General features: G+C 41.0%; 3 protein-coding genes across 9 annotated transcripts in view; 1 reads left to right on the top strand and 2 right to left on the bottom strand.

The window, feature by feature from the left end:
- Positions 1 to 830: 830 nt before the first annotated feature.
- On the bottom strand, positions 831 to 2659 carry LOC136445172 (uncharacterized). Its single transcript, XM_066443041.1, has 3 exons — positions 2472 to 2659; positions 1355 to 2218; positions 831 to 1117 (listed from the first exon to the last, which is right to left on the bottom strand). Exons 1-3 carry the CDS (start codon positions 2638 to 2640, stop codon positions 831 to 833), a joined length of 1320 nt encoding a protein of 439 aa, XP_066299138.1. The 5' UTR covers positions 2641 to 2659.
- Positions 2660 to 3274: 615 nt separating this feature from the next.
- On the bottom strand, positions 3275 to 11236 carry LOC136444613 (S-phase kinase-associated protein 2-like). Of its 4 annotated transcripts, none has more exons than XM_066442246.1 (12): positions 10929 to 11236; positions 10296 to 10491; positions 9570 to 9699; positions 8866 to 8974; positions 8120 to 8293; positions 7264 to 7398; positions 6615 to 6719; positions 6332 to 6386; positions 6142 to 6214; positions 5915 to 5966; positions 5504 to 5614; positions 3275 to 4849 (listed from the first exon to the last, which is right to left on the bottom strand). In XM_066442246.1, exons 2-12 carry the CDS (start codon positions 10446 to 10448, stop codon positions 4660 to 4662), a joined length of 1287 nt encoding a protein of 428 aa, XP_066298343.1. In that variant the 5' UTR covers positions 10449 to 10491; positions 10929 to 11236; the 3' UTR covers positions 3275 to 4659. The 4 variants fall into 4 exon arrangements, with proteins under 4 accessions (XP_066298343.1, XP_066298345.1, XP_066298342.1 ...); XM_066442248.1 differs by having other exon boundaries at positions 10978 to 11236; XM_066442245.1 differs by having other exon boundaries at positions 10985 to 11236.
- An 841-nt stretch (positions 11237 to 12077) lies between these two features.
- LOC136444186 (nuclear pore complex protein Nup155-like) overlaps positions 12078 to 24373 on the top strand; it is a 29062-nt gene continuing 16766 nt past the window's right edge. For 3 of the 4 annotated variants that reach the window (XM_066441663.1, XM_066441664.1, XM_066441661.1), the window contains exons 1-15: positions 12078 to 12236; positions 12786 to 12930; positions 13591 to 13728; positions 14378 to 14474; positions 14686 to 14756; positions 15071 to 15163; positions 15483 to 15643; positions 16198 to 16303; positions 17850 to 18015; positions 18418 to 18515; positions 18927 to 19079; positions 19587 to 19687; positions 22810 to 22980; positions 23588 to 23761; positions 24255 to 24354. In XM_066441663.1, coding sequence (XP_066297760.1) covers positions 12792 to 12930; positions 13591 to 13728; positions 14378 to 14474; positions 14686 to 14756; positions 15071 to 15163; positions 15483 to 15643; positions 16198 to 16303; positions 17850 to 18015; positions 18418 to 18515; positions 18927 to 19079; positions 19587 to 19687; positions 22810 to 22980; positions 23588 to 23761; positions 24255 to 24354 — 1768 coding nt within the window. In that variant the 5' untranslated portion in view covers positions 12078 to 12236; positions 12786 to 12791. The remainder of the gene's footprint in view (positions 12237 to 12785; positions 12931 to 13590; positions 13729 to 14377; positions 14475 to 14685; positions 14757 to 15070; positions 15164 to 15482; positions 15644 to 16197; positions 16304 to 17849; positions 18016 to 18417; positions 18516 to 18926; positions 19080 to 19586; positions 19688 to 22809; positions 22981 to 23587; positions 23762 to 24254; positions 24355 to 24373) is intronic. The other variant, XM_066441662.1, reaches the window with a different exon arrangement.

The raw sequence follows: 24373 nt of genomic DNA, 5'->3' as shown, positions 1-24373 counted from the left end.
AGTTGTGTCCCTGATGTTTAGATGTACAGGGACCAACTGTATAGCTAAACACAATCAAGAAGGAATGGTGAAACAAAAGCAAATCACACTTTGACATTTTAATTTTTCAACATGGTGCTGTCAGTCATGTAATGTTATGTATTGTTGACCTGACATGTATTTGATATAATGTATCCTTCTTTGTTATGTCCATGGTATTTTTGTGTAACAAGTGAAGAAATTGGACTTAATGTATAGAGAGCATCTTTCACATTTCAGAAACAAGTTGGAAGCTATGTTGTTACAATGTTGAATGTACTGCTCTGGCAAATCTGGCATATTTTTCTTCCAAGCCTGATGGCAGCAGAATTGTTTTAAAACCTGTTAGTTTACCATTGTATAAATTATGACATTTCAGGATAAGGGACTGTACAAATACACAAATATAAAACTCTGTTCATGTACAAATAGTGTCTCTGCAGATAGTAACATGGCAGGGTGTTTTACTTGAGAGTCGAGACTATCGGCAAGGCGCAAGATTTCTCCTGAGTCACTTTGCTTTCTGCACTTCCTGACCTGCTCACAGGGTGGTGCTCTCACCAAACTCAATCACAACACGAATCTGAAATGTACAAAAACATGAGAAATGCAATAAAACGAGCTTGAAAACATATTTCTTGATATGGTGTGGCATGCTTATATCCTTATATACTGCAGTCATATTGGTTGACAGGTTACTAGTATTGGGTACCGTCATACAATGGAACAACATATAATCTGATGATCTATATGTACAGATCCAAAAAGCTGGCATGTTGAGGTCCAGGAATATCTAATAACTTTCCAGGGGTCTACAACTCACCACCATGGTGTATTGTCACAAAACATAAACATCTATTGTTTCCATGGAAACCTACCCCATCGGTCGTCTGGGTAACCAGGCGTTCTCTGTCCCTCTTCCTTGCCTTTCTTCGCTTGGCCCCATGGTGGCGCTTGCGTCCGATGGCGGTCAGCTTGCTGAGCCAGGTTTTCCCTACCAGGACCTGGTACCTCCTCAGTCCATACGGTGTGCTGCCCTGGCGGAGTAGAGCGGGCCTGCAGGCTGGTAGGAACTGCTGCAGTCCAAAGTCAGCAGCATCTGTTGAAACCAGTACTGTAGTGTTAAACCAGCCCGCACATTTTCCAGTAAAATCGCTCTTTTGTAAGACGATGGCGGTGAAATGCATTTATGTGTTAAAAGCTGGAAACGATTTATGATAACTATACAGTACCTGCACTCGAGTTTCAATAAAGAGGAATGATTGTTTTTCAATGAATGTCCGATTTGATAATCTGTACACAAATTGACCTCGTCTACTAAAAAATTACAACTGACCCAACATCGCAGCATGCATCGATGCCTTGTTGGCCCTAACCGACGATAGGAAGGAGTTGAGACTCGCGGTCTTCAGCAGGTTGATGCCGGCACCACCGCGCGGAGACCCCGTCACTCCTCGGCGCTCTAGTGGACCTGCGCCCGAAGGATTCGTCCCGCAGGTCCGCTGCAGGACTGGGGCAGATACTGAGGGACTGGCGTGTCGATCCAAGCTGAGTTGGCTAGGCCTCTTCTTGTTGTTGATGGTCTGAACGAGAGAGAAGCTTGGGAAGACGTCATCTTTCTCATCATCGTCATCAACAACAGAGTTGTCAGTTGAGACATCCTTCTCCTGCAAGTTGGCGATCTGTTTCACCACTGCTGATTGGTCATGGCCATGGTCGTCAGCCGACGACTTTGCAGCCTCCTGGTCTGCAACTAGCTCCTCATTCGGAGCGACGACATTTGCCGACTCATCATTTGGAGCGACGACATTTGCCGACTCATCATTCGGAGCGACGACATTTGCCGACTCATCATTCGGAGCGACGACATTTGCCGACTCATCACTCGTAGCGACGACATTCGCCGACTCATCATTAGGAGCGACGACGTTTCCGGCCCCAGCCGAAACTTTGTCGCTTGTTGCCGTCGACTTCTCTTGAGCGATCGCCACGTCACCTTCCAAGGTATAAGCTCGTGGTTGCTCTGTGATGACGACATCAACCGACGAAACCCTCACTACAGCCTCCTCCGTTTCTGGACCTTCTCCGCAGAAACATAAGCTGCTCTTCTCATTTGTATACCCCGGTTCTCTTTCTACTACGTCATCAAACGTCAGGGAGGAACCCGTTAGATCAATGTAAGGAGGGACCTCCTGAATACCTGCGAAAGGATGAAAGAAGACGAGTTCTTAAAGATCTCGCAACTTAGCTTTGCCTTTAGACTTTGCACTGTTAGTAACACTAAATCGCTGATTTGGACATTACAGAAACAGGCAAACGTGTTTCAAAGGTTCACGTTTGTACATCAAAGAGAAAGTGTTACGTTTTCGAAAAGTGAGTGAAATATGCGTTATTTGTTCGTGTGTTATGTATTGACAAACCGCCGTAATCGTTAAGTTAGTGACGGTACTCACCACTGGGTTCCCGATACACCCAGTCTCCGTTTGTGGAGTCCTCATCTCCCAAACAACAACAGGAACAGCAGCACAGAGCGTTGCTGAGCCGACTGGTCGTGTCTACTACCACGTTTCTCACGTTACTCGCCCACGCCACGAAGCGGTACACCGCGACTGCGGCCGCCATGGTTTGGTGAACTGGTGGTAACTAGGTGCGGACCGAAGCGCGCATTCTGGAACACCGTCCATTGTTAAGACCCTCTGTCGGCTATTCTAGAACGTAAATCTGTACGGTTTAGTCACACCCATCTCTAAGAACATACAATTTCTCTGGCTTGTTCTTGTACGTCTTTGCATGATTTAAAAGTCTTCTAAGTGGTACATTATTGTGATACCTTTTCAAACATTTTAAAAGGGGCGGACGAAAATCAAAGCTGCTTGGTTATTACGCTCATTTCGACCCAACCAACTTATTGTGAGAAAAACAAAACTATTGCTTCCTTTCCTCTCACTTTCTTTAGGATTGTCCGTTAATTTCTCCCGCCATTAAGCCCCACCCACCTATCAAGACGTAGACTATAGTCATAACACATTTGACAACATGGAGTGACTCTCTCATAGGTCAAATCGCTAACTGCCATTCTCTTATTGGTTGAACTGCAAATTGTGATGGACAGTCACCATTAGTCTCTTGTGTCATATGGAAAAGGCAAATATCCTACAATGAAAAGTTTGGACCTGCTATATGAGAGAAACTGGGCAAAGCCTTTTGCCTATTCCTGAGGCTAAGAAACTGATGAAACATGACAAACTTCATGAAATACTAGAACAAATTTTGTTTTAATCAATGGCATCATAACGTTATCATCTGTAAAATACTACCCATATCCATATTTTCTATCTCTACAGATACATTTTACAACCTAATCACCATATATTGTATAAATCTCCCTTACAAACAGTTCACAAACAAACTTTAAAGTAACATTGTTTTACTTTAACAAACATTGCAGCAACAAGAATAATCTATAACAATATTCTTTGCACAACAGGGGGTTCCTTCAGCATTTCTTACTTCTAGGAGAAGAAATAAGAATACAGTAAGAGAAGCTTGGTCGTGTACCACCAAATAACATATATCCCTAAAAGTATTAAATTCAAACCATGATTGTAGCAATTAAATCATAACCAAGCAACAACAATAGCAACACTGTTGTGATACAAGTACAATGTATATTTTACACGTCTTTTACATGTCTTTTTTCTACAACTTGAACTCCAACAAAAAGGAAGAAAAGTGGTCGCAATCGCAATACATAGCAACAAAATTCAACTTTGTCTAAGAAGTTGACGTAACACAGTAACTGTAACCTTCAGAAAGCCTAGCATCTGAAGAAGTACACTAGTGAGAAGTACACTAGTGTAGGAAGGAGTGCAAACTTGTTAGACTGGTACCCTTTGGGTACAGTCAGAGACTTGTCTCTTTTACATTGGCTTATTCCTGCATTTCTCACTTTCTGCTTTCTGGAGAGGAAACATTCTTGACACAAAAATGTGATCCATATAAGAGCTTTTGTAACCTTTTCGGGAATGTCTCTAAAATGTTGTTGCTTTGCAATAATTCTAGCTAAATCATCTACAACTTACCGAAGATATCTAAAATTGAATTTTGAGAATTTACAATCTTAAATTGAGCACCATATTAGTGGACAAAGCAACTTGCATCAATGATAATACTAGTATTTTACTCAGAATGTTCTTACAAACTAGTTTTACAATCAGATAATAATACCAACATAAAAAATCTATATACAATTTTCCTCTAGAATTTACCTTGTATAAAAGGTGCAATATTTGGTTTGAGGATTTTGGTTAGACTGGAATTCTGTGAACAACCACTGCATGTAATTATTGGAATGATTAACGCATTTTTACAATTTCAAAACATTTTCAGGACTCTATTCTTCTGTGAGAATAAAGAAAAAGCAGATATTGCTTTAATGAAAATGACATTATCTTCTATCTTTGGTATATTATTGCATATCAATTCTTCATACAAAACCTGTCCTATGGCAAGATCAGGAGGGGCTCCAAACAAACAATAACATTTTCCCACCAAAATGTAATGCTCCAATCGTTGTGACCTTTAGTTCTATTTTCCTAAGTGATTGATTTCTAAAAGGCCTTTGACCCTTCCCCTTTGACCCTACATATTGGGACACTTGAGTCCCCATATGGACGTCCAGCGGTACCCGGTCGTGGGGCGAGCCACGGTGCTGAAGAGACGCGTGTTCACCTTCACCCGCGGCATGAGTTCCCTCAGGTTAGCGATGCCGATCTCGCACAGGATACCGAAGACTTCTAACGTGGCCAGCTTCTGCATGGCACCAAGGTTCCTGTTGTTAGGATGAAGAAGCAACACAAACATTACTAAATGAGATGAATGCTGGAATACGAATGACATGACTTAATTCAAACGTGAGAATGGGATTGGCCGTTCGAAACAACGGCTGACTACTTTGGCAAAGGTGTTACCAACATTCCCCTCAATACACTGTTACGTAGAACAAAGAGTGAAAGCATCAATAGTTCTGTTTGTGTACACATATGCTTTTGCTACCGAATGTAAAATGTGTTTGAAATTCAGCATATGGTAGTATTTGCTTCATCAACAAGGCATGTTCGGTCAGAGGTCACTGGAAGGTCTTTAAGGAACTTGAGTGGAATCGGTGTCCCCTTAGCTAGGACCAACAGACTGTACAACTCATTTCTCCACTATACTGTCCGTCTGTACAACAGACAATTGTAGACTGCGTCATAGTTGTTGTTGTGTATATATACGATGTGTAATATTGTGTGCAACGATTTGTTGTGTAAGATCAACGTAATTCAGAAGTGTATGTTTGTATGTACTTCTGTGATGTTGGTTTAAACAAATAAAGATTTGAAAGATGTAAAACATATCTCTTTTTGAAAATGTTTACGACATGACTTAGAAGGGGCCCTCATGCTCAAACTATGCTAGTTAGAACACTGAGGTAAGTACTTACACTATATAGGCTGTGTTGATGTGATAACAGCGGCTGAGGGCGAGGTGTCTGAGGGACAGGAGGCCGTTGATGAGAGTCTCCAGGGTGGTGGGGGTCAGCAGGCTACTGTCACTGGAGAGGGGGAAAGACAAAAGTGCTCAGCCATTGGATAACATTATTAGGCTATATGTATCCATACTTCTTGGCATGGATGTCTATGGATAGGAAACAAATCCTGAGTCAAAAGAAGTTAACAAGTACATGTACATTTGTCTCGCAAGAAGTCCAATGGGAACTTTTGTGGTTGACTGGTTTGGGGGAAAATAGAAACTTGCTTCCTTCGGTAAACTTAAAACATAATGAAAATCTTCTGTTATTCTTGATTGAAGCTAAAATTCTACACATACAACTTTACAAGTCTGATTTTCTTACCTGACATCTAACTCAATAAGACCTGGACATCTCTGGACCACCATAAACACAGCTGGAGTGGGAAAAAATACAACAATCATCGATCATTTTTACAACATTGTTAAGACTGTGTAACTTAAAACTGAAGAAACGTACAGACTGTATAACCTTTGCTAAAAATGTGGGTAACATCAAAAGCAATGAATCAATGGTAATAAATGCATTATGTATGTAAAACAAATCTTTACCTTCATCAGTGAGGAGACTTCTGAATCCACTCAGGTTCAGGTGTTCGAGACTTCTTGGCAAGTTGCTGACGGCCTAAAGTGGATGAACAAAATCAAATTGCAAGTCCATTCCAAGCCACAGAGAGGGTTGTTATTGTCATCATTTATAAATGTTTTTAATTCATTCAAAGGTTATCAATTGTATACTTACAGCAGCTAGAGTGGGGTAGTTGAGGTTTGTCCAGGCAATATTCAGACTTGTCAGCCTATGTGGGAAAGAAGGAAAAAAAGTTCATAAGGCAGTCATCTTGTCTGGATATTCATGTACTGTATTATTTTTTATGCTGAACTTAACCTTCTCCATGCTGCCTAACTCTGTAACCAACTGGGAATTGGGTGCCAAAAGGCTACTTGCTTAAGGTTAACTAGTCTAACTAATACTCTACTATCATTTATTACATGCAAATGAAATAAGGCACTACTTTATTACTTACTTGTGACACTGCTGCATCATGTAAGCCATGGCCTCATGGTCCTCCTCTACACCAGTACACATGGCCAGGTTTAGGGTGTCTAGGTCCGTACACTGCCCAATGTATCTGTTGGTCAATAAACATTGGGTTAGCTCTTACTAAAATGAGTTCAAAGAATCTAAAAAATAGACTGAACATATCTCAATACAGGAAAAATTAAAGGTTTTCAACTTTTATATGAAACAAAAATAATAAAGGGACATAGTACAAACAAATGGACTATCAAAAAGATATGAGAATTTGGGGTAGCTATAGTAAAGGCAGAAGAATGTCTTTGAAATGTTTTTCTTTTACAATAATTTTTGTACCAGTATCAAAATGCTTTATTAACCATCAGAGAATATATAGCCATCTAAAATCATATTACCATCTTGCTTACTTCTTAATTTATCAACCTCCATTAACATTAATCTGCCTGGTTACATAAATCTGCCACAGTGTGTTCTCAGTACCCCCAGGTAGGCAGTCTAGATATACAGGAGTGCAATATAGTCATACTGGGCGATGTTGGGTTGGAGATCTGTTTGGACGTATCTTTTCAGGGTGGCAGAATTATGTACTCTGGGGCAATCATGTTAGTCTAGATGTTAATAACAGCAGATTTGTGTACCTTAGTGTCTCTCCTGATACACTACAGGACTCCAGGCTCAGTTTGACCAGTCTGCAGCACAGTCGCAGTATCTCATTCACCGATGACACGTCAATGTTACACATGGACAGGTCCAGGTACTGCAGCTTCAGGGGACTGATAATATAAACAACAAGCACATCAGAAATAAATCACATTCCAAATCTGTGTTACATTGATGAAGATTAGACATCCAGGTTATTAGATACGCCAAAAATAGTCACTCAAGCAACTGGATAAAATTAAATCTAAATCTGTGTTCTTCACAGTTCACCTATTGTTCTTTCATTTCAAACAAGGTGGCAAAAGACAGTAAATGAACAATAAGAATCAGAGGAAGCAATTATGATATTTCAGAAAGCTAGACTAAACAAGAAGTTTGATATTTCAGTGTTTACAGAGTTTTCAATGAGGAGAAAGAATATTCAAGATTTAATACATTTCAATACCTAGTATCTTTTGCTAATAAAAAAAAGTAAAAGGTAAAGGTAGTCCTGGAGCTTTTCTGAGGCCGTAGGAGCAGTGGGTTGTTACTCACTGTGTCTAGGGCACGGTATTGGAAGGTGGAGCCCAACCTTCTCTTTCCACTGCGTTTTACCTCCCCAACCGAAGTCAGGTACCCATCTTTACACATGGGTGGAGTGAGGAAAGTTAAGTGCCTTTCTCAAGGTAAAGTGCCTTTCTCAAGAACACAATGCCAGGAATCAAACCCATGACCTCTTGATCTTGTGTCCGCTAGCCTAGCCACTTGGCCATTGGATGCCAATGAACGTATATGTATGACGTATAAAGAAACTATGTCATGAAAAATTGACACAACATGAAGACAACTACTGACCATTCCTGGACAGACATACAGTTGAGTCCCATCTCATCATGGAAGACTGGAGAGCAGACATCCGTTCTGGCCAGCCTCATGACAGCCACCCCTCGTGCCACCAGATAGCCTAGAGCTGCAGGTCGCAGGGCCTTGCCTGACAGGTCTATTCTTCCCCACAAAGATTCATCTAACCTGTAGGCAATATTCAAACATCATACATAAATGTTTAATGAAACTTCACTCCATAATTGTTACTATTTTAGACATTATGATATACTATAGAAATGCAGCACACCAGTGTCCAAAGCTTTGCCCTCTCCTTCTTATACTATAGTTATAGTTCACTTGTTTTTACTAGATCAGCCATTAATTAAAGATTCAATTAGTGAAATTTGTTTACTTTTTCCACGAAACAGGCATAAATCAACAACAAAGATAACAATTATTATGAAACATTATAAGTCTTAATTAGATTAACCCCCTAATCCCCTTGACACATAATAATACAAATTGATAGGGAAACAATGATAACAATGATTGTCAGATAGATTTGTCATCAACGTCATATTTGTGGACCCCAAATCAATTAGATAATTCAATCAAGAAGAGAACATGATGTCATTACAACTAGAAGACTAATAAAGCAATGAGAGTTGAGACTAACATTACAATATAGGACAAAAGCATTCAATTTGTAAATTTAGATCTGTTTGGTTAAGAGTTGAATAAAATACAAACAATTACCATGAATGGCAGTGACTTACCCGACATTGTGCCATCTACTACAGACCATCATGCACCTGGCCAGGTCCCGTTTGTTGAGCCAGCTGAAGACGGACAGGAGCAGCTCATCTGACAATCTCTCCCAGGGAACTGTGGGAGAACAAGGAATCAGTGTTAAAAACCATAAAAATGACTGTCGCACCATACACTTAGGGTTGTTGACTGAGAACCTGGAGGTACTGAGTTTGAATCACTGATAGGTCCTGATGCTGTGCCTGTGGGAAAGGGTGTAAATAAGTATGTAGCTTCGGCTAGGGACGTTGCTTTGATTATGTTAAATAGAGGCCCTCTGTTGCAGGAGCCACACCCCCAGCATGATAAAGAACCTACTACCATACTTATTCATAAGAGTAGGAGTGTGTAATATAAATCTGTCCAGAATGGAGCTTTTATCCTTCCGTACAAACCTGGTTAAACCATGGACTGGCATGTGGCAGTTTACCAAGTATGCCACTCAAACAAACAAATATCTTCACCTCAAAGAAATGATCTACAAAATCTTTGTTTATGGAAAGCATTGTAGTAAATCACAACAAGATGGACTCAATCACTGACTCATTCATATACTCCATGACTTTTCATTTCATTAATCTTTAGCATTCTGAAGTAGCCGTTTGGCACCCAATTCCCTATTGGTTACAGAGTTAGGCAGCAGGGAGAAGGTTAAAGACATGGAAACACTGACCTTGACCTGCCGTTGCATCGTTTTTCTGCCTGTGGTGTTTCTGTGACATCCAGCGACAGGGAGTGGTCTGTTGCAGGGGGCGAAGTCTGCTCTCCCCCGGGTGGGAGTGGAATGTCTCGACCTTACGGGGCTGAGCAGGAAACAAAGTAGGATGAACTCTTCTAGCAGCCTGATAGGGTCAAACTTTCTGTTCTATACTATATATAGTATACATTACATTATCATACTAGTAGCCTGTGATATACCTTGTGACCTGTGTTACATAATTTCTCACTGTAAGGGGCTAATTAGACCTCCTCCCGAGAGGCCTGATCAGTAGACTAAAAGGCTGATAGAAGCTTGCGAATAGCATCAAATTTTTTGTCCTACACAAGGCAATGGGAGATCAACATTTCTTCATCTTGCGATACTTCCACATAACCCCATATGGGGCAAATTTCAACCGGTACTATAACTTCCTGAAGGATAATGACCCACTTGCTTCTGGCACATGAGCCTACACTACAGGATCAATTACAAAGTCTCAAGTAGCAGACGAGTCTTATAGTTTACTTTAGAGTTTAGTCGACAATATAGATGAGTAAGTCGATGTCCTGTCATGTAGTTGTATATATGGTAACAGAATGGAAATTTTCTAGTAGATCTACCGAGGCTAGCTGTGCTATATCATGATGCATCCAAACTAATAATCCAACAAATACACAAATAAATCTGTGATCTACCAACCTTTGGTGGGAAGAGTCCATTGTTCACCATGATGGGAGGGGTGGGGCGAAGCTTCTCCACAATGTCGTCCTCCACCAGGATCTCCCGTACGCCAAGGTCGTCGTAGATGTGCTGCGTAACGATGGGGTCAACGTCCCAGGTCATGAACGTCATCGTCGTCTTGGATGGATTCTCGAATATCTCAGAACGAATTTTCCTGCAAAACAGATTCAGAATTAAAGTTATTGTACTTGCATGTAGGCAAATTCATACATGGGCAGCCCAGTTAATATTTGAATGAAGCCCATATTCTATTAATCATTATTCCGTTTCAACTGCAATGATAAATACTAGTAGTCGTGGTGACTCTTGGGGGGCATGTTTTAGAGAAGAATATGTATAACATACAAGCAAAATACAGCTAGTTTGACCATGGAGTTTTATAGGGGAGGTTAGTGACCTCAATGATTAGTGGCCTGCATGCTTCTCATGAAAATGACGAGTAAACAAATGTTCAAACAAACTTTAACCAAGGAGGTTAACAGAAATTACAATTTCATAACTGACAAAAAATTCACATTAAAGATAAACACATTACAGTCACTGACTTACATGAATTTCTAGAAACATGGAAGAGTGTAAGAAAATAGCTACCGTTATGAGGGCAACACAATCTGACACGAAGAAGGTAGATAGGGTAAACCGTATACCTGCTACTTATTCAGTCAGGAGGGCTGTAACAACTGATCGATGTCTGGGCTACGTCTGATAGCTTTTATGCAAGATGTTTGACAATCGATGTCCAGATTTCCATAAGAATTATAGCGATTTTCTGTAGCATGCCGCCAAGTACAGAATATCCATACAAAAGTGAGGCCGCTGAGTTTGTTTGTCTGGAAAAGCCGACTGAAGTCTGTCATGCAAATTGCCACAAGCCCATCGCCTGACAAAAGGGTGTAAACTGCTCCGGGGTTTCACAATGTCGGCCTTTCTTTTGATGTCTATTCCCGTACTTCTAAATTTCGCAACGTAAATCCAAATCTAATCTAAGTGAGAATCAGGAAAAAAGACGCAATGATCACAATAACCGAAAAAGATGCACATACAAAATTGCAAGTTGATCACCTACGCGCTACAGCCTACATGTTGCAACATGTTGTTTTGGTGCAAAATTTCGCGCGCTATTTTTTACGGCCACAAATAGTACAAATTACACGGAATCTTACATAGAAACTATACAATTTTGACTTGGATTAATGCATCTATGTATGAACTATCTTCCAACCTAGTTTGAGCTCTCGTGCGCCGCTTCTCGTTGCTATCGAGGTCCGAATCGTTGCAGGATAATCTCTTCCCGTTCGTGTTTGCCGCCATCTTCGCCCAAATTTGGTGAGTTGGACATGACGTCATTTCCGCTTTCATTGAACTTTCCGGAAATGTCCAATATTTTCGTTTTCCATCCACTAAACAAGAACAACACATAAACCAACGTATGTAACTAATAGAAACTATGAATATTCAGCATCTTCTGTTTAGTGATGATATGATATATGGCTTTGCATACAATTTCAGTTTGGACGATTCTACTCATATAAAGGTGATTAAAATGTATAGCATTCAAATGTAAATGATCGTCGCATTTGTAATCAATCTCTTGGAGATTGCAAAATTAGGATATACTTCATTTGTCTTGATTTTACTTTTTATATTCAACTTTACTAAGTTTTGTTGTACTTTTATTAGAGTTATAATGTATCTTTTCCCCGTCATTTGAATGGTCCAAAGCTGCGTACTGACCTGCGCAGAAGTGCTGACGTAACACATGGCGGGCAAAATGGCTGCTTCCAGTTAGATTGAATTTTCAAAATTTAGTTTTTCTGGGTTTTCACAGCGTTTACTCGAGAAGTTGACATTTGTTGCGACGTTTAAGGGATCCGATAGACTACGTGTTTCATTGGAAAGGTATGTGCCTTTTTTCAGTTTTAGTTTAATGCGTTCTTTGAAGAGAAAGAATAAAAGGCAAAGCTTTTACAGACAATGATGTTGAAAAGTGAAAGTAACGTTGCACCTGAAAAATATTTATGATCTAAATGAATTGTATAAGTTAACCGCTGAATTGGTGTACCTCTAGATTTTCCTGATGGCTCTTGGATAAAAGTCTAAGCAAAGTGATACATTATTCCGGTGCTTAGGCATTTTGTAGAGAAAATTAAGATTTGAAATTTTGAATGCACTTGCATGTGCCATATGAATTATGTTGGTGACATGTTAATCTCAAAACTTGCTGTGATCTTTATTTTCTTGAAGAACATGTGATAACGTTATTTGAATATATAGACGTGACAGAAAATTGTTACATTATAACCTTATTTTACCATTTGCTGTCCATATCACATCACGTCTAGTAAAATGTTTCAAGGAAATTAAGACCTTTCAAGGATTACAGAATTCATGATTACCATTTGTATCTCAAAATATGTCTAGAAAATTAAGCTATACATTTCATTTCAGACAGACATGGCATCACTTGGACTGGGTGGAGCAGGGGTGTCGGCACAAGAAGCCCTGGAGGCTGCTGGGAAACAGATTGACAGGAACATCATAGCTGACAGGCAGTATGGAGACTTATCAGACCTGCTGAGGGTCTCCTCACATGGTGATTCTTATTTGTTTGTTTCAATACCTCATAGAATACAGTTTACCCAATGGTGCGGCTGCCCAATGCCTGCATCTATTGAAAAGAGCTAGGTTTGGTGACAATGACACACAAAACAATGCTATGGGAAATATAATTCCAACAAGCGAATCATGGGGTCGTGTGGCGTGACGGCAGGGTGTTCGGCCCAGATCCCAGTGGTCCCGGGGTCGCTTCCCCAGACCCCACCAATGTTTTGCCCTTGGGTAAGGCTCTTAATACGACTTTCCTCACCCCACCCAGGTGTAAAAATGGGTTATTGTTCTCTGTATGTGGCACTGGTGAAATAAGTAACAAAGAAATTGAGTGCACTACCACATCATCCTTGTCTGTCCAAAAGTGAAAAAAAATAAATTTAACAAACAAAACAACAAAAAAACACCAACAAGTAAATTACATAACAGGACAATTGACATTGAAGTCAAAATCAAAAAGTCAAGCTGTCTACAAAAGAAGTGTGGTGTACAATATAGAGCCAGGAGACAGTGCGCAATCAGTTAGATAATGACATACGTGTCACGTATGTGACGGTAGGTCATGATCTAACTGATGCGGTGTGTAATTGAAGTGAAAAGAATGATCAGGATATTAACAGTAGGTTCTGAATGTTCTGTTCCACAGGAGCGCCGAGCATGAGTGGAGTGAGTGAGCTGGACTACCCTGTCCTGTCCACGTACCACCGAGCCCTGGGTAACCTGCCTCTCCTCAGCCCTGTCAGGAGGGTTCCCCTCCCACCTGAGCTGGTCGAACAGTTCAGCCGTATCCTTCAACGTGTGGAAAATGGTTTTATCTAGTATAGAAAAACTAGTAGCAGGGCTCTAGCCAGCCTGAAATTTAATTTTGTAAGCCCAAAATTTTTGTATAAACCTAACATATCGAGCGCCGAAGGCCAGAATAATTTGTGGTGGGGCACTGGTAGTGGGGAGGGGGGTGCACGACGCCACTGGCAACCTGCGTGCCTCCGTTTGTTTGGTATACAGCCACCTTGGGGTTGTCACCTGTCGCCGGTGGAAGATAGAAATGTCCTGAATCGACTTCCCTTCAAACTTCGCTTCTTTTCATGAGATCTTTGCCTGTCTATTTCTCTCGATTTTTGTCCGTCAAGGTTTACGGATTGGTTTTGAATATTTTCCGTAACACGCAGCAAAGTTTCCTGTAAATTTACGGCAAAACTGGCACTGGCTAGAGCACTGACTAGTAGCTTACAAAAAAATCAAGCAGCCAGTCTCGGACAAATCACGAAATTAGTACATCATATCTAGATTGTAGAAACATCAAATAAGTAGCTGTAGGATTCTTTTATAGAAATAATTTTTTAATATCAACAACGTCATGTGTTTATGCTCTCAAAAACATGTAGTGCTGAAGTAGACTAGCAGTTTCGACTTCCTTAACCAGACTTTTGTAGGCATGCAGTGCAATTGCATGATGGGAGTGTTCCCTGAGATCAGCAGGGCGTGGCTGACTATCGACAGCGACATCTTCGTGTGGAACTATGAGGACGGGTAAGTTCCACTTTTTAAATCAATACCTGACATAATATTAATAATGAAGCATTTATAATGATGATTCCAAAAGTCAGCTTGAATTTGTTTCAAATTTGAGCTGCAACTGCAAGAATTCATGATTGGTGATCTGTGATCTTATGAAACAATGGCTTCATTGGTTGGAGAAGGTGCACTTTGATTTGACTTTTGTCTTTTTTTCCTCTTACAGGAGTGACCTGGCCTACTTTGATGGACTAAATGAAACCATTCTTAGTGCAGGTCTGGTCAAACCAAAACCAGGTGAGTTTGACTGAGAATTGATAAGACACCAAACAAATAACCGGAGATGGTGAATCAGATTCAGATGATGGAGGTTGTCATACTCTCGTATGTCACAGAATAGGTTCAACACTTATGATTAAAATGAGACTGATATGATTATGTTACAATAGGAAATTGGGTCATGTTTTATTGATTTTAGACTTGGTCTTTGTCATTGGTCATGCTATTCAGATGAAAAGTAAGCTGGAAATATTTCTTTGAGAGTTTAGGCTCCACTGCTAATGACTTTACCGGTACTTAAACCTGTATTTTTACTCCACACACATATCCAGGTATATTCCAGCCACACATCAAGTTCCTCCTGTGCCTGACCACTCCAGTGGACATTGTTCTCCTGGGGGTCAGCTTTGCCAACTCTCCTGAAGGTACCATACTTTCCCAAGCATCTACAAATATATTAAATCCTACAATAGAGACTAGATTCTTACTCTTAGATAGTCGTGTATCTTTTGCCTTTCTTTTGAAAGTCCATCTTTTTTTTAAGAATTCAATCTTCCAACCATGTTGAGTTTGCATTGTACATTCTTATGTCTCTTTTAACTCAATAACAGTTGAAGAATTAATTTTCTTTTTGAAAGATAGAAGTCGTTCAATGCTTTGATAATTATCTTATTTGAATTGTGTAGCTGGAATCAAACGTTACAGGTTGCCATGCATGTGATCCAGGTGATTCTATGTTCACAGGCGCAGCACCTGGGAGTCAGTATGCAGAGATGCACCTGTTACCAGATCCCCTGTTCTCCATCCCCTCTGACAACACCTACATACTGAGTGTGGTGGGAACAGACAAGGGACGGATCTTCCTGGCTGGGAAGGATGGATGCCTGTATGAAATAGTCTACCAGGTAAGGCACAGAAGTCTTTCTTTGGAGAAAAATCTCCATCGAGTTTAAGTTCCTAAGTCTTTGCCAGACTATTTGACTAGGTATGTCTTCAAATATTGTTACGACATGAACACTGTATTCCAATGAAGACTCTCTTCCTGGTTACTCCTGATTTGACTGTTTCTTTGTTTGTTAGTTAGATGGAAACTTGATATTATTTAAATTTCTAATGTGCTCCATTTTGCTCCTGATTTTGCTAGATTTCTCTTCTTTAACTCAAACATTGCTGCGGCTTATTGAGTTTTATAACTCAATGGTACATTTTTAAAGTCTTGCTAATGAATACAATGGTGACCCAGAATGAACTCTATACTAGTATTGATTGATTATTCATCATTGAAAAAGACTAGACAATGCCTCTTGTATAGGTTCTTTTATGTCAATGAAGGTTAGACATCCAGCTAATAGTTACTCAAGCAAAATTTTATCCAGTTGCTTGAGTAAATATTTTTGGCTTATAGGTTCTTTTGTTGTTGGCAGTGAAAGTGTGTTTATGTTGTTGTTTGTTGTTCCAGGCAGAGGAAGGCTGGTTCAGTCGGCGCTGTAAGAAGCTGAACCACTCCACGAGTACCCTGTCCTTCCTGGTGCCTTCCTTCCTCACATTCTCATTCTCTGAGGAAGGTATGTTGCTAAACATCGTAATATTGGAGACAGAATTATGTGTCAGTGGGCAGGAAAGACTGAATCTGTTATTACTCCGGGAAGGAGGATGACCTCCTTCTGGGAGTATTGGGAATGCATTTGTTTGCGCGTTCGCAGCTATAACTCACGATCCCGTTCCTGCACTGGTGTGTAACTTGGCATATCGTTTGCCTGGTTCGGCGTGGTGATGCACAATAGCTTTGTTACACCATAACCACTTTAAACGTCAATCCAATATCGTAATTGCACCCCTATAATTAATGCTATGTCCCACTGCCCTGCCATAGGGACCATGTTATAATCCGTTATGCATGACTGGAATACTTCAGGCAGATACGGGGTATAAATCTTCCTTACTTGCTGTGATCGTATAGTCACTGTTACATTGAAAAATAGACAACCTGCATCACCACACGCAACCTAGCAAACGAAATACCAAGTTACATGCCAATGCGGCAACGGGAATTGTGAGTTTTAGCTGCGAACAGACTGCAGAGTGACCTCCAGTCTGTGTATTAAGTATGCCGTGTCCCTCGCAACTCGCATACTGAGTATGTGCGCACGGGACGGACGATGCATTTTTACGCACAGTGTGAAAATGGCAAATCTCTGGACCTTCAAACTTACCACACTTGTAGTTTATAATACGGAGGCTGTGACAATGTAAAAAGTTTACGCAGGGGATGAAAGATTGTTGAGAAATATATCTCAGAAAAGTGCGTGCGCCAGTGTCACTTCCGGGTGGTTAGATCCGGTGACCTTTGACCTTCGTGAAATGTTACGATAATATAAATTAGCCTTTGTTATTGCAAATACATGTAGCTTGATAGCTATAGATCAGGCCGGCCTGCAATAAATTGTGGAAAGAGGATTTACTGCATATTTGTGATTTCTGATACATCTTAGTTGTAAGGCTGAATGGTTCGTTGATAATTGAAAAGGGGCCATCTAGATCTAACTTTGTGACTTTTCCCGGAATTTCTAGATCCCATCTATGCCATGCTGTAAAAACATACTTTTCAGCAGGTTGACCACTCCTGTATTGAAAGAAAAAGATAAACAAACACTTTTTCTTTACTTGCTCTAAAACACTACTTGGACTGAGCAGAGATGCAATTTGTGTGGGTCAATACTTGTACATACTATAAATACTTCACGGAGAATTGTGTCCTACGGACTCTTGTTAAGTTTAAGAGAATTCAATGGGTCATCTTCAATTTTGTTTTTTACAAAGCAGACTATGGAAAAGGGAATGTGACAGAAAAAACTATTAAAGCAATTTTTTTCTTCCAAAATCTGCTTGTGTGTGTATCTTGCACATGTCAATACCTGTTTTGAACCACATTCCTTTTACAATGTACCCCAATTCACCTAGCACGTATACAATGCATATAGGGCCAAGCTTAGTGGCTAGTAAGAGAAACTACTCAAAAACCAACTTGTTGTACAGTATATTGTAATCTCTGTATTTATTTCCTCTACCAAGCTGTTTGTACCCCTCTGACAGATTCCCTCCTTTTTGTAGACCCCATAGTACAGATTGAAGTAGACAATAGCCGTCATGTTCTGTACACGCGGACTGAGAAGGGCACTCTGGAGGTGTTTGACCTTGGTGCTGATGGCACAGCCATGGGGCGTGTCTCCTGGATGAACCAGTCCACTATTGTACAGTACGCAGCAAGGATTGCCAGGTACTTAAAGTTTCAAAAAGGCATTGTTAATGCCACCTATGCACAATATGAATGTAAGTTCTAATGGAACGGACGGGAAACCTGGTGCATCCCCATCTTGTATCAGCCAACGAAAGGGTATGTCGTCCCGTAAGGGGGCGTTATAACCCTAACAGGGCATAAACACGACGACTGATAATAATGTTGACTTATGTGAGGAGCGTTGTCTTCTACATTCTTTTGGTTGTCAAGTTAGACGAAGTATTACAGTAGGTGTGGAAAGCCTTGTACTTTTCTGGGAGATTCACCTTATAGTTAAACAATAGAGGTTATGAAACGTTTCTTATGACAAGAGGACTTGTGTGACACAGACCCTTTTACTGTGATGTAACCTATTTTGACAAAAATGTTTTGTTCCTACAGTTCCATTGACAGGTCCAACTTCAAGTCCATCGTGCACATCTCCGCTGTTCCAAATACAGACTCCACCAACGTACACCTGGTAGCCATCACTCAAACAGGTCAGGTTGCAAAGTTTTCTTGTTTTGATGTAGTTTAACCTTCTCCTTGCTGCCTAACTCTGTAACCAATGCAAATTTGGTGCCATAAGGCTACTTCAGCAGGGAGAAGGTTAAAGCCGAATTTGTAATAATTTCATGCCAAATAGTAGTTACTCATCGACAAGTAGCTGGATATGATTTTGGAAATGGTCAGATGTTTCAAGTAGCATCCACTACTTTTCGTCAGTGTCATTGACGAAAAGTTGTAACTGCTATTTTGCGTATTTCATTACCAGTCCTGGATGTCTAGCCTCAATCGATGTTGTAAAAATTTTGTCTGTACAAAAATCAAATTTGTACCAAAATTCTTTCACTTCCACCTAAAGATCCCTTTTGGTGTATCCTAACATGTTTGTATTGTTGTTTCTCCAGGAGTGAGGATGTATTTTACCACCAGCTACTTTAACCAGCCCCAGGCCCGCCCCAGTATCCTGGCCCTGGTGCACGTCCGGCTGCCTCCTGGGTTTACTGCTACCGCTGCACCACAGAGACCAACCAACATCCACTCTGCCTTCTATGGGAAAGGTAGAGACATAGTTGTTTAGTTTGGCTGTAGGGCTGATGTGAATAAAGATTTTACCATGGTCAATATTGACCAACAGGGCCATATATGTTGGTGAATAGCATTGGAACAGAGTTATAGTTCCTTCCCATACAAAAAGATAAATCATAGTAAGGAGGATCCTTACAAGTTAATGTGCAGTGTAAAGTTGTAGTAGTAGTAGTATCCAGTATTTGATTACAATGCTGCAAGGTTCCCTGACACTGGTGGGCAGCAGTCGGCTAGTCTTCACGCTTTGCTTAAGTGTGAAATAAAGTTGACAGAAACTGAAATTGACAGAAACAAAAACTAAAACTGACAGAAACTAGAATTGCCAGAAGATGCCCAGAGAAAAATTCACTTTTGATTATAACATCCTCAGTTCAGGTTAATTGTCAATGTATGAAGCCAGTTCTGCCACCACCAAAAGGTTATTCAGCCACATACTACTACATACTACTAACATGTACCTCACTGTTCTTCTGTTACAGGTTCCACCCTGCTGGCCTCCTCTCAGGCGGAAGACTCGGACATGTTGTGGTGTCTGAGTACGGACACTTTCCCCTTCCAGATCCCTCTCATGGAGACACAGGTCAGTTGCTAGGACCTATGAACCTTAACCTGTGCACCTTGACCTTAAATTCAGGACTTACATTCACCAATATGATGCCTTTTTTTGTTGGATCTAGTGTCTAAGATGATGTTTTTACTTGTTGAAGGATTACCAAGTGTGTAAAAAAGTCTTTAATGATATTTTGAATAGTCTGCAAAAGGTATTATAACAGTGTCATGTTATCATAATTGGTGATATATCTGTTTTAGTTTGTCGCAGCGTTCCCGCCAGGCATACCTCAGTGCGTCTTTGGACGCACTTTTTTTGGAAAAGACGCACTCAGCTGGGCTGAGTGCGTCCAAACAAAATTTTGAAGGGAGGCTAATTTCTGTCACAAGTGGAACTAGAATCTTAGAACAACCGCTCATTTAGTAAGAAAGAAGCCTACGATGTACTTCCAGGGCTCTCTGTTACGCATTGTTAGCAGTCCAGGGCCAGGGGCGGAGCACCGCACGCCTTAAAACATCAAACTCACGCCGGGCGGCCCTGGCCCCAGTGAGACACGCCCCGTAAGCTCTAAGATCCGAAGTTCAGTGAAGTGCCGACGGTCCTACGGCCGCGGGGCCAGTTCACAAGATTCACTCGAACAAGGAGCGCCTCTAAATATCGTGTTGTTGCCCTCATTGTACTTTTTTAATGACAGTCATACAGATATTTGCGGCTCTATTAGTATTTTACAAGCCGTTTATATCTTGATCATAAACTGGGACGAGCTCAGGCGAAAGGTTCGCGCCAAACATGATCATGAAACGCCTGAAGGATGATAGCATCACAACGTAACAAAGCACACGGCAAGCACATGGATACATGAAAAAAATTATGTATGTCCCAGAAACTAATACAATTCACTAAAATCACACCCAACTTCTTTTAATCCTTCGATTTTATATAGACACATGTCATTGTGTTTATCAACTTACAATGTGATCGTGATTTCCCTCTTTTACGTTTCGATGCGGTGAGCACACCTCAGTGCAGCCATCTTGTCAAAAGTTGTGTCGCGATTTCGTTCAATTTGCTATTGGAAAATTGACGCAAAGACCTGATCTCTGGCTCGCAGTATGACTGCACGAGTATGAGCATAGTTTTACGTACATCTAGGAAAAAAAGAATGGTACAGTAGAATCCGCTTAACTGCACCACCCATTTGTCAGCGTTTTTGGTGCAATTATCCGGCTGGTGCAATTATGCGAAATGCCCAGCTGGACCGCACCACCATGGGCGAGGGGGTGTATTGTTAGTCAGAAACACTAGCACAAAGAAAACAGACGAAATTATTCAGTTATTAACTTTATTTATTGACCCTTTATGACAGATAAAGAAATGACTACGAACCTGTTTTGATTTTGCATTTTTTGAATTTTTCCATTCGATCTACCGCATTACAACACACGTAATGTTACAGGGGAGGCATTCTGAAACATCGTCATGCCACACATGGGATAACAGTTTCTGTGTTACATTACGTAGAGTGCAGTTGTCGATTTACGTAAATCATGTACCGCCATGAAACTAGGAATTGAAACTAAAACTTGGTTACTGATTACGGGTGACCCGCCCGGGACCTCCCATACGATTCCTATCAACGTAGCTGCCAATTGAGACCGCCTTGTTTTGTTACTCAAAACAGTTTTAAACATATTGGCGGTATTGCGCCTTTACACCGGCAGGTATCGGCTCATTTGTACCGCGTTTGCCGATTTGAGCGCACCTTTTCCGTTAACTTGTAGAGGATTTTTGAAAAAAATTGGTGCAGTTATCCGGCATTGGTGACCGTGCGCGGTGCAGATATGCGGAGTCACTAACAATGCAGTGAATGGGAACCGGTTTTGGATATTGGGATTTGGTGCAATTAAATGGAAGGTGCGTTTATCCGAGGTGCAATTAAGTGGCTTCGTCTGTACGTACAGGATGAAGAAAGCATGGAGAGTCGTCACTGGGAGCCGAAGCACGCACGGCTTTTCTGTAGAGACACAACTTTCTTTTCCATGGCTGTCGCCTGTAGGACTGTTTGCCTTGCAGCTACGATTTTGCCACTGGATGATCATTGATTTTCTAGGATCGACCCAACATTGAACCGGCCTGGATATCATGTTCACTTTTGTGACGGTAATTTATGCTTCTTTGACCGACAAATGGATTCTATACTTATCGCATATCGTCCGATAATCAACTAGTCTCGTACTCGGTAACGTTACGAACGTTATGTTTTTTTTAATAAATTACGGCGTGCTTGTGAAAATTACTTGTAAGCTCATGTTTACTTACCTTTTCCTGTTAGTAACGTTCACGAGAACTACCGGTGTTAGTGACATAAAAACGAACTCTCCGGTCGAGAACAAACGATCGAACATAAAATGAAAACTGATAGCCGGTTTTATCAAACTAATCAAAGACTTAAATAGTATTTTCCATGCTCATTATCAAACTTGGTCGGTATCTACGTACCTCAAAACACGAATATAGAAGTAAAACAATGTGTTAGAAGTAAACAACAACGGGTGACAACATAATCTACCGATTTCCTTCGTTTTGAAAAGCACATTTTTGGGTCGTTCTCGTTAGCACTGCCACCGATAATGACAATGGCGGCGGTAAAGGGCCCACTAACAACCACTCTCAATCGCATGATTTGTCTCTGAAAATGCGGGAGATTGCGTTTCTGAAGGCTTGAAGATCCAAAATTTCCCGGGGGAGAATCCCTCCGGACCCCCCTAAATTGCAACCGCCTTCGGCGGTCGGGTCGCGCCTTCGGCGCTCCCCCCCCCCCCATATTATATTTTGGTGGACGCACTCTTAACCTGGGCTGGCGGGAACGCTGGTTTGTCGTAATTTTTCATTACGATCATTCTCCTGCAGATATATGTCTCTAGAGCAACCAAATCTAAAAGACGTGTGTGTGTGTGTGAGTGTGTGTGTGTGTGTGTGTGTGTGTGTGTGTGTGTGTGAGTGTGTGTGTGTGTGTGTGTGTGTGTGTGCGTGTGTGTGTGTGTGCAAAGACAGCTCACATCAGTTTGAAGACCATGTTATCATTTCATAAGGTTTTTTTTCTGTCATATGTTGACTGTACGGATCCCAATAATGTTATCTACTTGTGATAGATCACCCTTGGCATTGACGGAAGGACTTGGGTTCTAACGGAGGTGTCGGACGGAGAAGACTTTGGGATCTTTGGCCCCAAAAATGGAGCTGCACCCCCCAAGTCACTCCCTCCAGTCGTGGTGAACCAACACTGGTTACCTCCTAAGAGATATGTGGTGCTCAGTGCACAGGTGGGTGTGTCAGCAAATATCAGTGTTTTTACCTTCGCCAAGACGTATAAAGTAGAGTGGACTCAGTCCGCAGCTAACTGACATCTATTGCACCACTGTGACAGTCATCCCTCAGTAAGCAACATAGTTTCTGTTTAGAACTTTTATTCGGCCTTTCATTTATACCTTTGCCAAGAAGGTTATGTTTTCGGTGCTATTTCTGTTTGTAGACAGCATAATCGAAAAGCGGTGGATGGATCCTTATGATATTTAGTAGGTGGGTAGGGGTTGGGAAAATGAAGGTTAAGTTTGATGATGGGCCTCTTAGCAGCTTTCAAGGCCTCGTTTATATATTTTATGAGGAAATTTTACAATAGCCTTCTTTGCTGAGATGAGACTTTCATACTTTGAACAACTCGTTTTATCTGGGTAGAGAAATGATCAACTGATATGAATTATACAAATGAGAACCTTTATTGCATTATCAATAAGAAAAATTTATGATATGTCACTCGAATAGGTTAACATCATTTTATGAAGGTAAGAGGTCATGAAACTCTAGTTTTTAATGATTTTGAGTTACCATTAAGCAGGCTGGGCTTACTTTGTTTCACCCTATTTGTCACAGGGAAGCTACTTACTGAACCAGCTGCGACCGGTTGACCAGCTGAGACAGCTGTTGCTAAGCAATGGAGGACCAGACTGTGAGGAGGTGGAAGCCTTCTTCAAACTGCTGAGAGAAGAACAGGCCTGTGCCACCTGTTTGATCTTAGCTTGTTCAAAGGCTGCAAGTGACCAAGAGGTCAGAGTTCAGAGACCGTATATTTAGAGACACTCTCTTTTTACCTATGACCTGACCTTTGATCTGTAATGAACTAGCATGTTTCATCCTGGGCTGCTCCAAGTCATTTTAACAATAAACAATAAACAATAAGTCATTTTAACAATAAACAATAAGTCATTTTAACAATAAACAATAAGTCCATGCAAGGCTGCTAGCCACCAAGCAGTCAGAGTTTAGAAACCTGCATCCAGATGAACCTAACCTTTAATCTGTAAATTGTAATAAACAAGCCTGTCTCCAAGTGACCAAGATGTCAGAGTGAGTGTTTAGACCTTTCACTTAAGAATTTTCTCTGAACACCCCAAACATGATCCTTCACATAATGTCAACAAACGTCAATGATTATATTTTATCAATACAAAAGTCAGGGAGCTGAGTCAGGGTTAAGAAAATTATCTCTCTTTGTCTTTTGTTCTGTAGCACAGTGACAAGACTGGTTTCTTTTATACAGGTCTCAGAGTGGGCGACTCGAGCGTTCTTCAGGTTTGGTGGTGAGGCCCAGTTTGCCTTCCCCGTGGCTCCAGACATCACTAACATGGGGCAAGTTCCAGGTGGTGGTCCTAATCCTCA

Source organism: Branchiostoma lanceolatum, chromosome 11 (genome assembly GCF_035083965.1).
Source record: "Branchiostoma lanceolatum isolate klBraLanc5 chromosome 11, klBraLanc5.hap2, whole genome shotgun sequence".
NCBI lineage: Eukaryota > Metazoa > Chordata > Leptocardii > Amphioxiformes > Branchiostomatidae > Branchiostoma > Branchiostoma lanceolatum.
Note: the sequence above shows the minus strand (reverse complement) of the source record. Positions and strands in the feature narration are given on the sequence as shown.

Bases quoted from the DNA above. Each gene is read 5' to 3' on its own strand.
- LOC136444613 (XM_066442244.1), bottom strand. The intron at 5,967-6,141 runs GTAAAGATTTGT...TTCCCACTCCAG, and splicing joins AAGTCTCCTCACTGATGAAG to CTGTGTTTATGGTGGTCCAG. The intron at 4,850-5,503 runs GTAAGTACTTAC...TCCTAACAACAG, and splicing joins ATCAACACAGCCTATATAGT to GAACCTTGGTGCCATGCAGA.
- LOC136445172 (XM_066443041.1), bottom strand. From the start codon at position 2,640: ATGGCGGCCGCAGTCGCGGTGTACCGCTTCGTGGCGTGGGCGAGTAAC. The intron at 2,219-2,471 runs GTGAGTACCGTC...ATCCTTTCGCAG, and splicing joins GGTGTATCGGGAACCCAGTG to GTATTCAGGAGGTCCCTCCT. The intron at 1,118-1,354 runs GTCAGTTGTAAT...TGGTTTCAACAG, and splicing joins GATGCATGCTGCGATGTTGG to ATGCTGCTGACTTTGGACTG.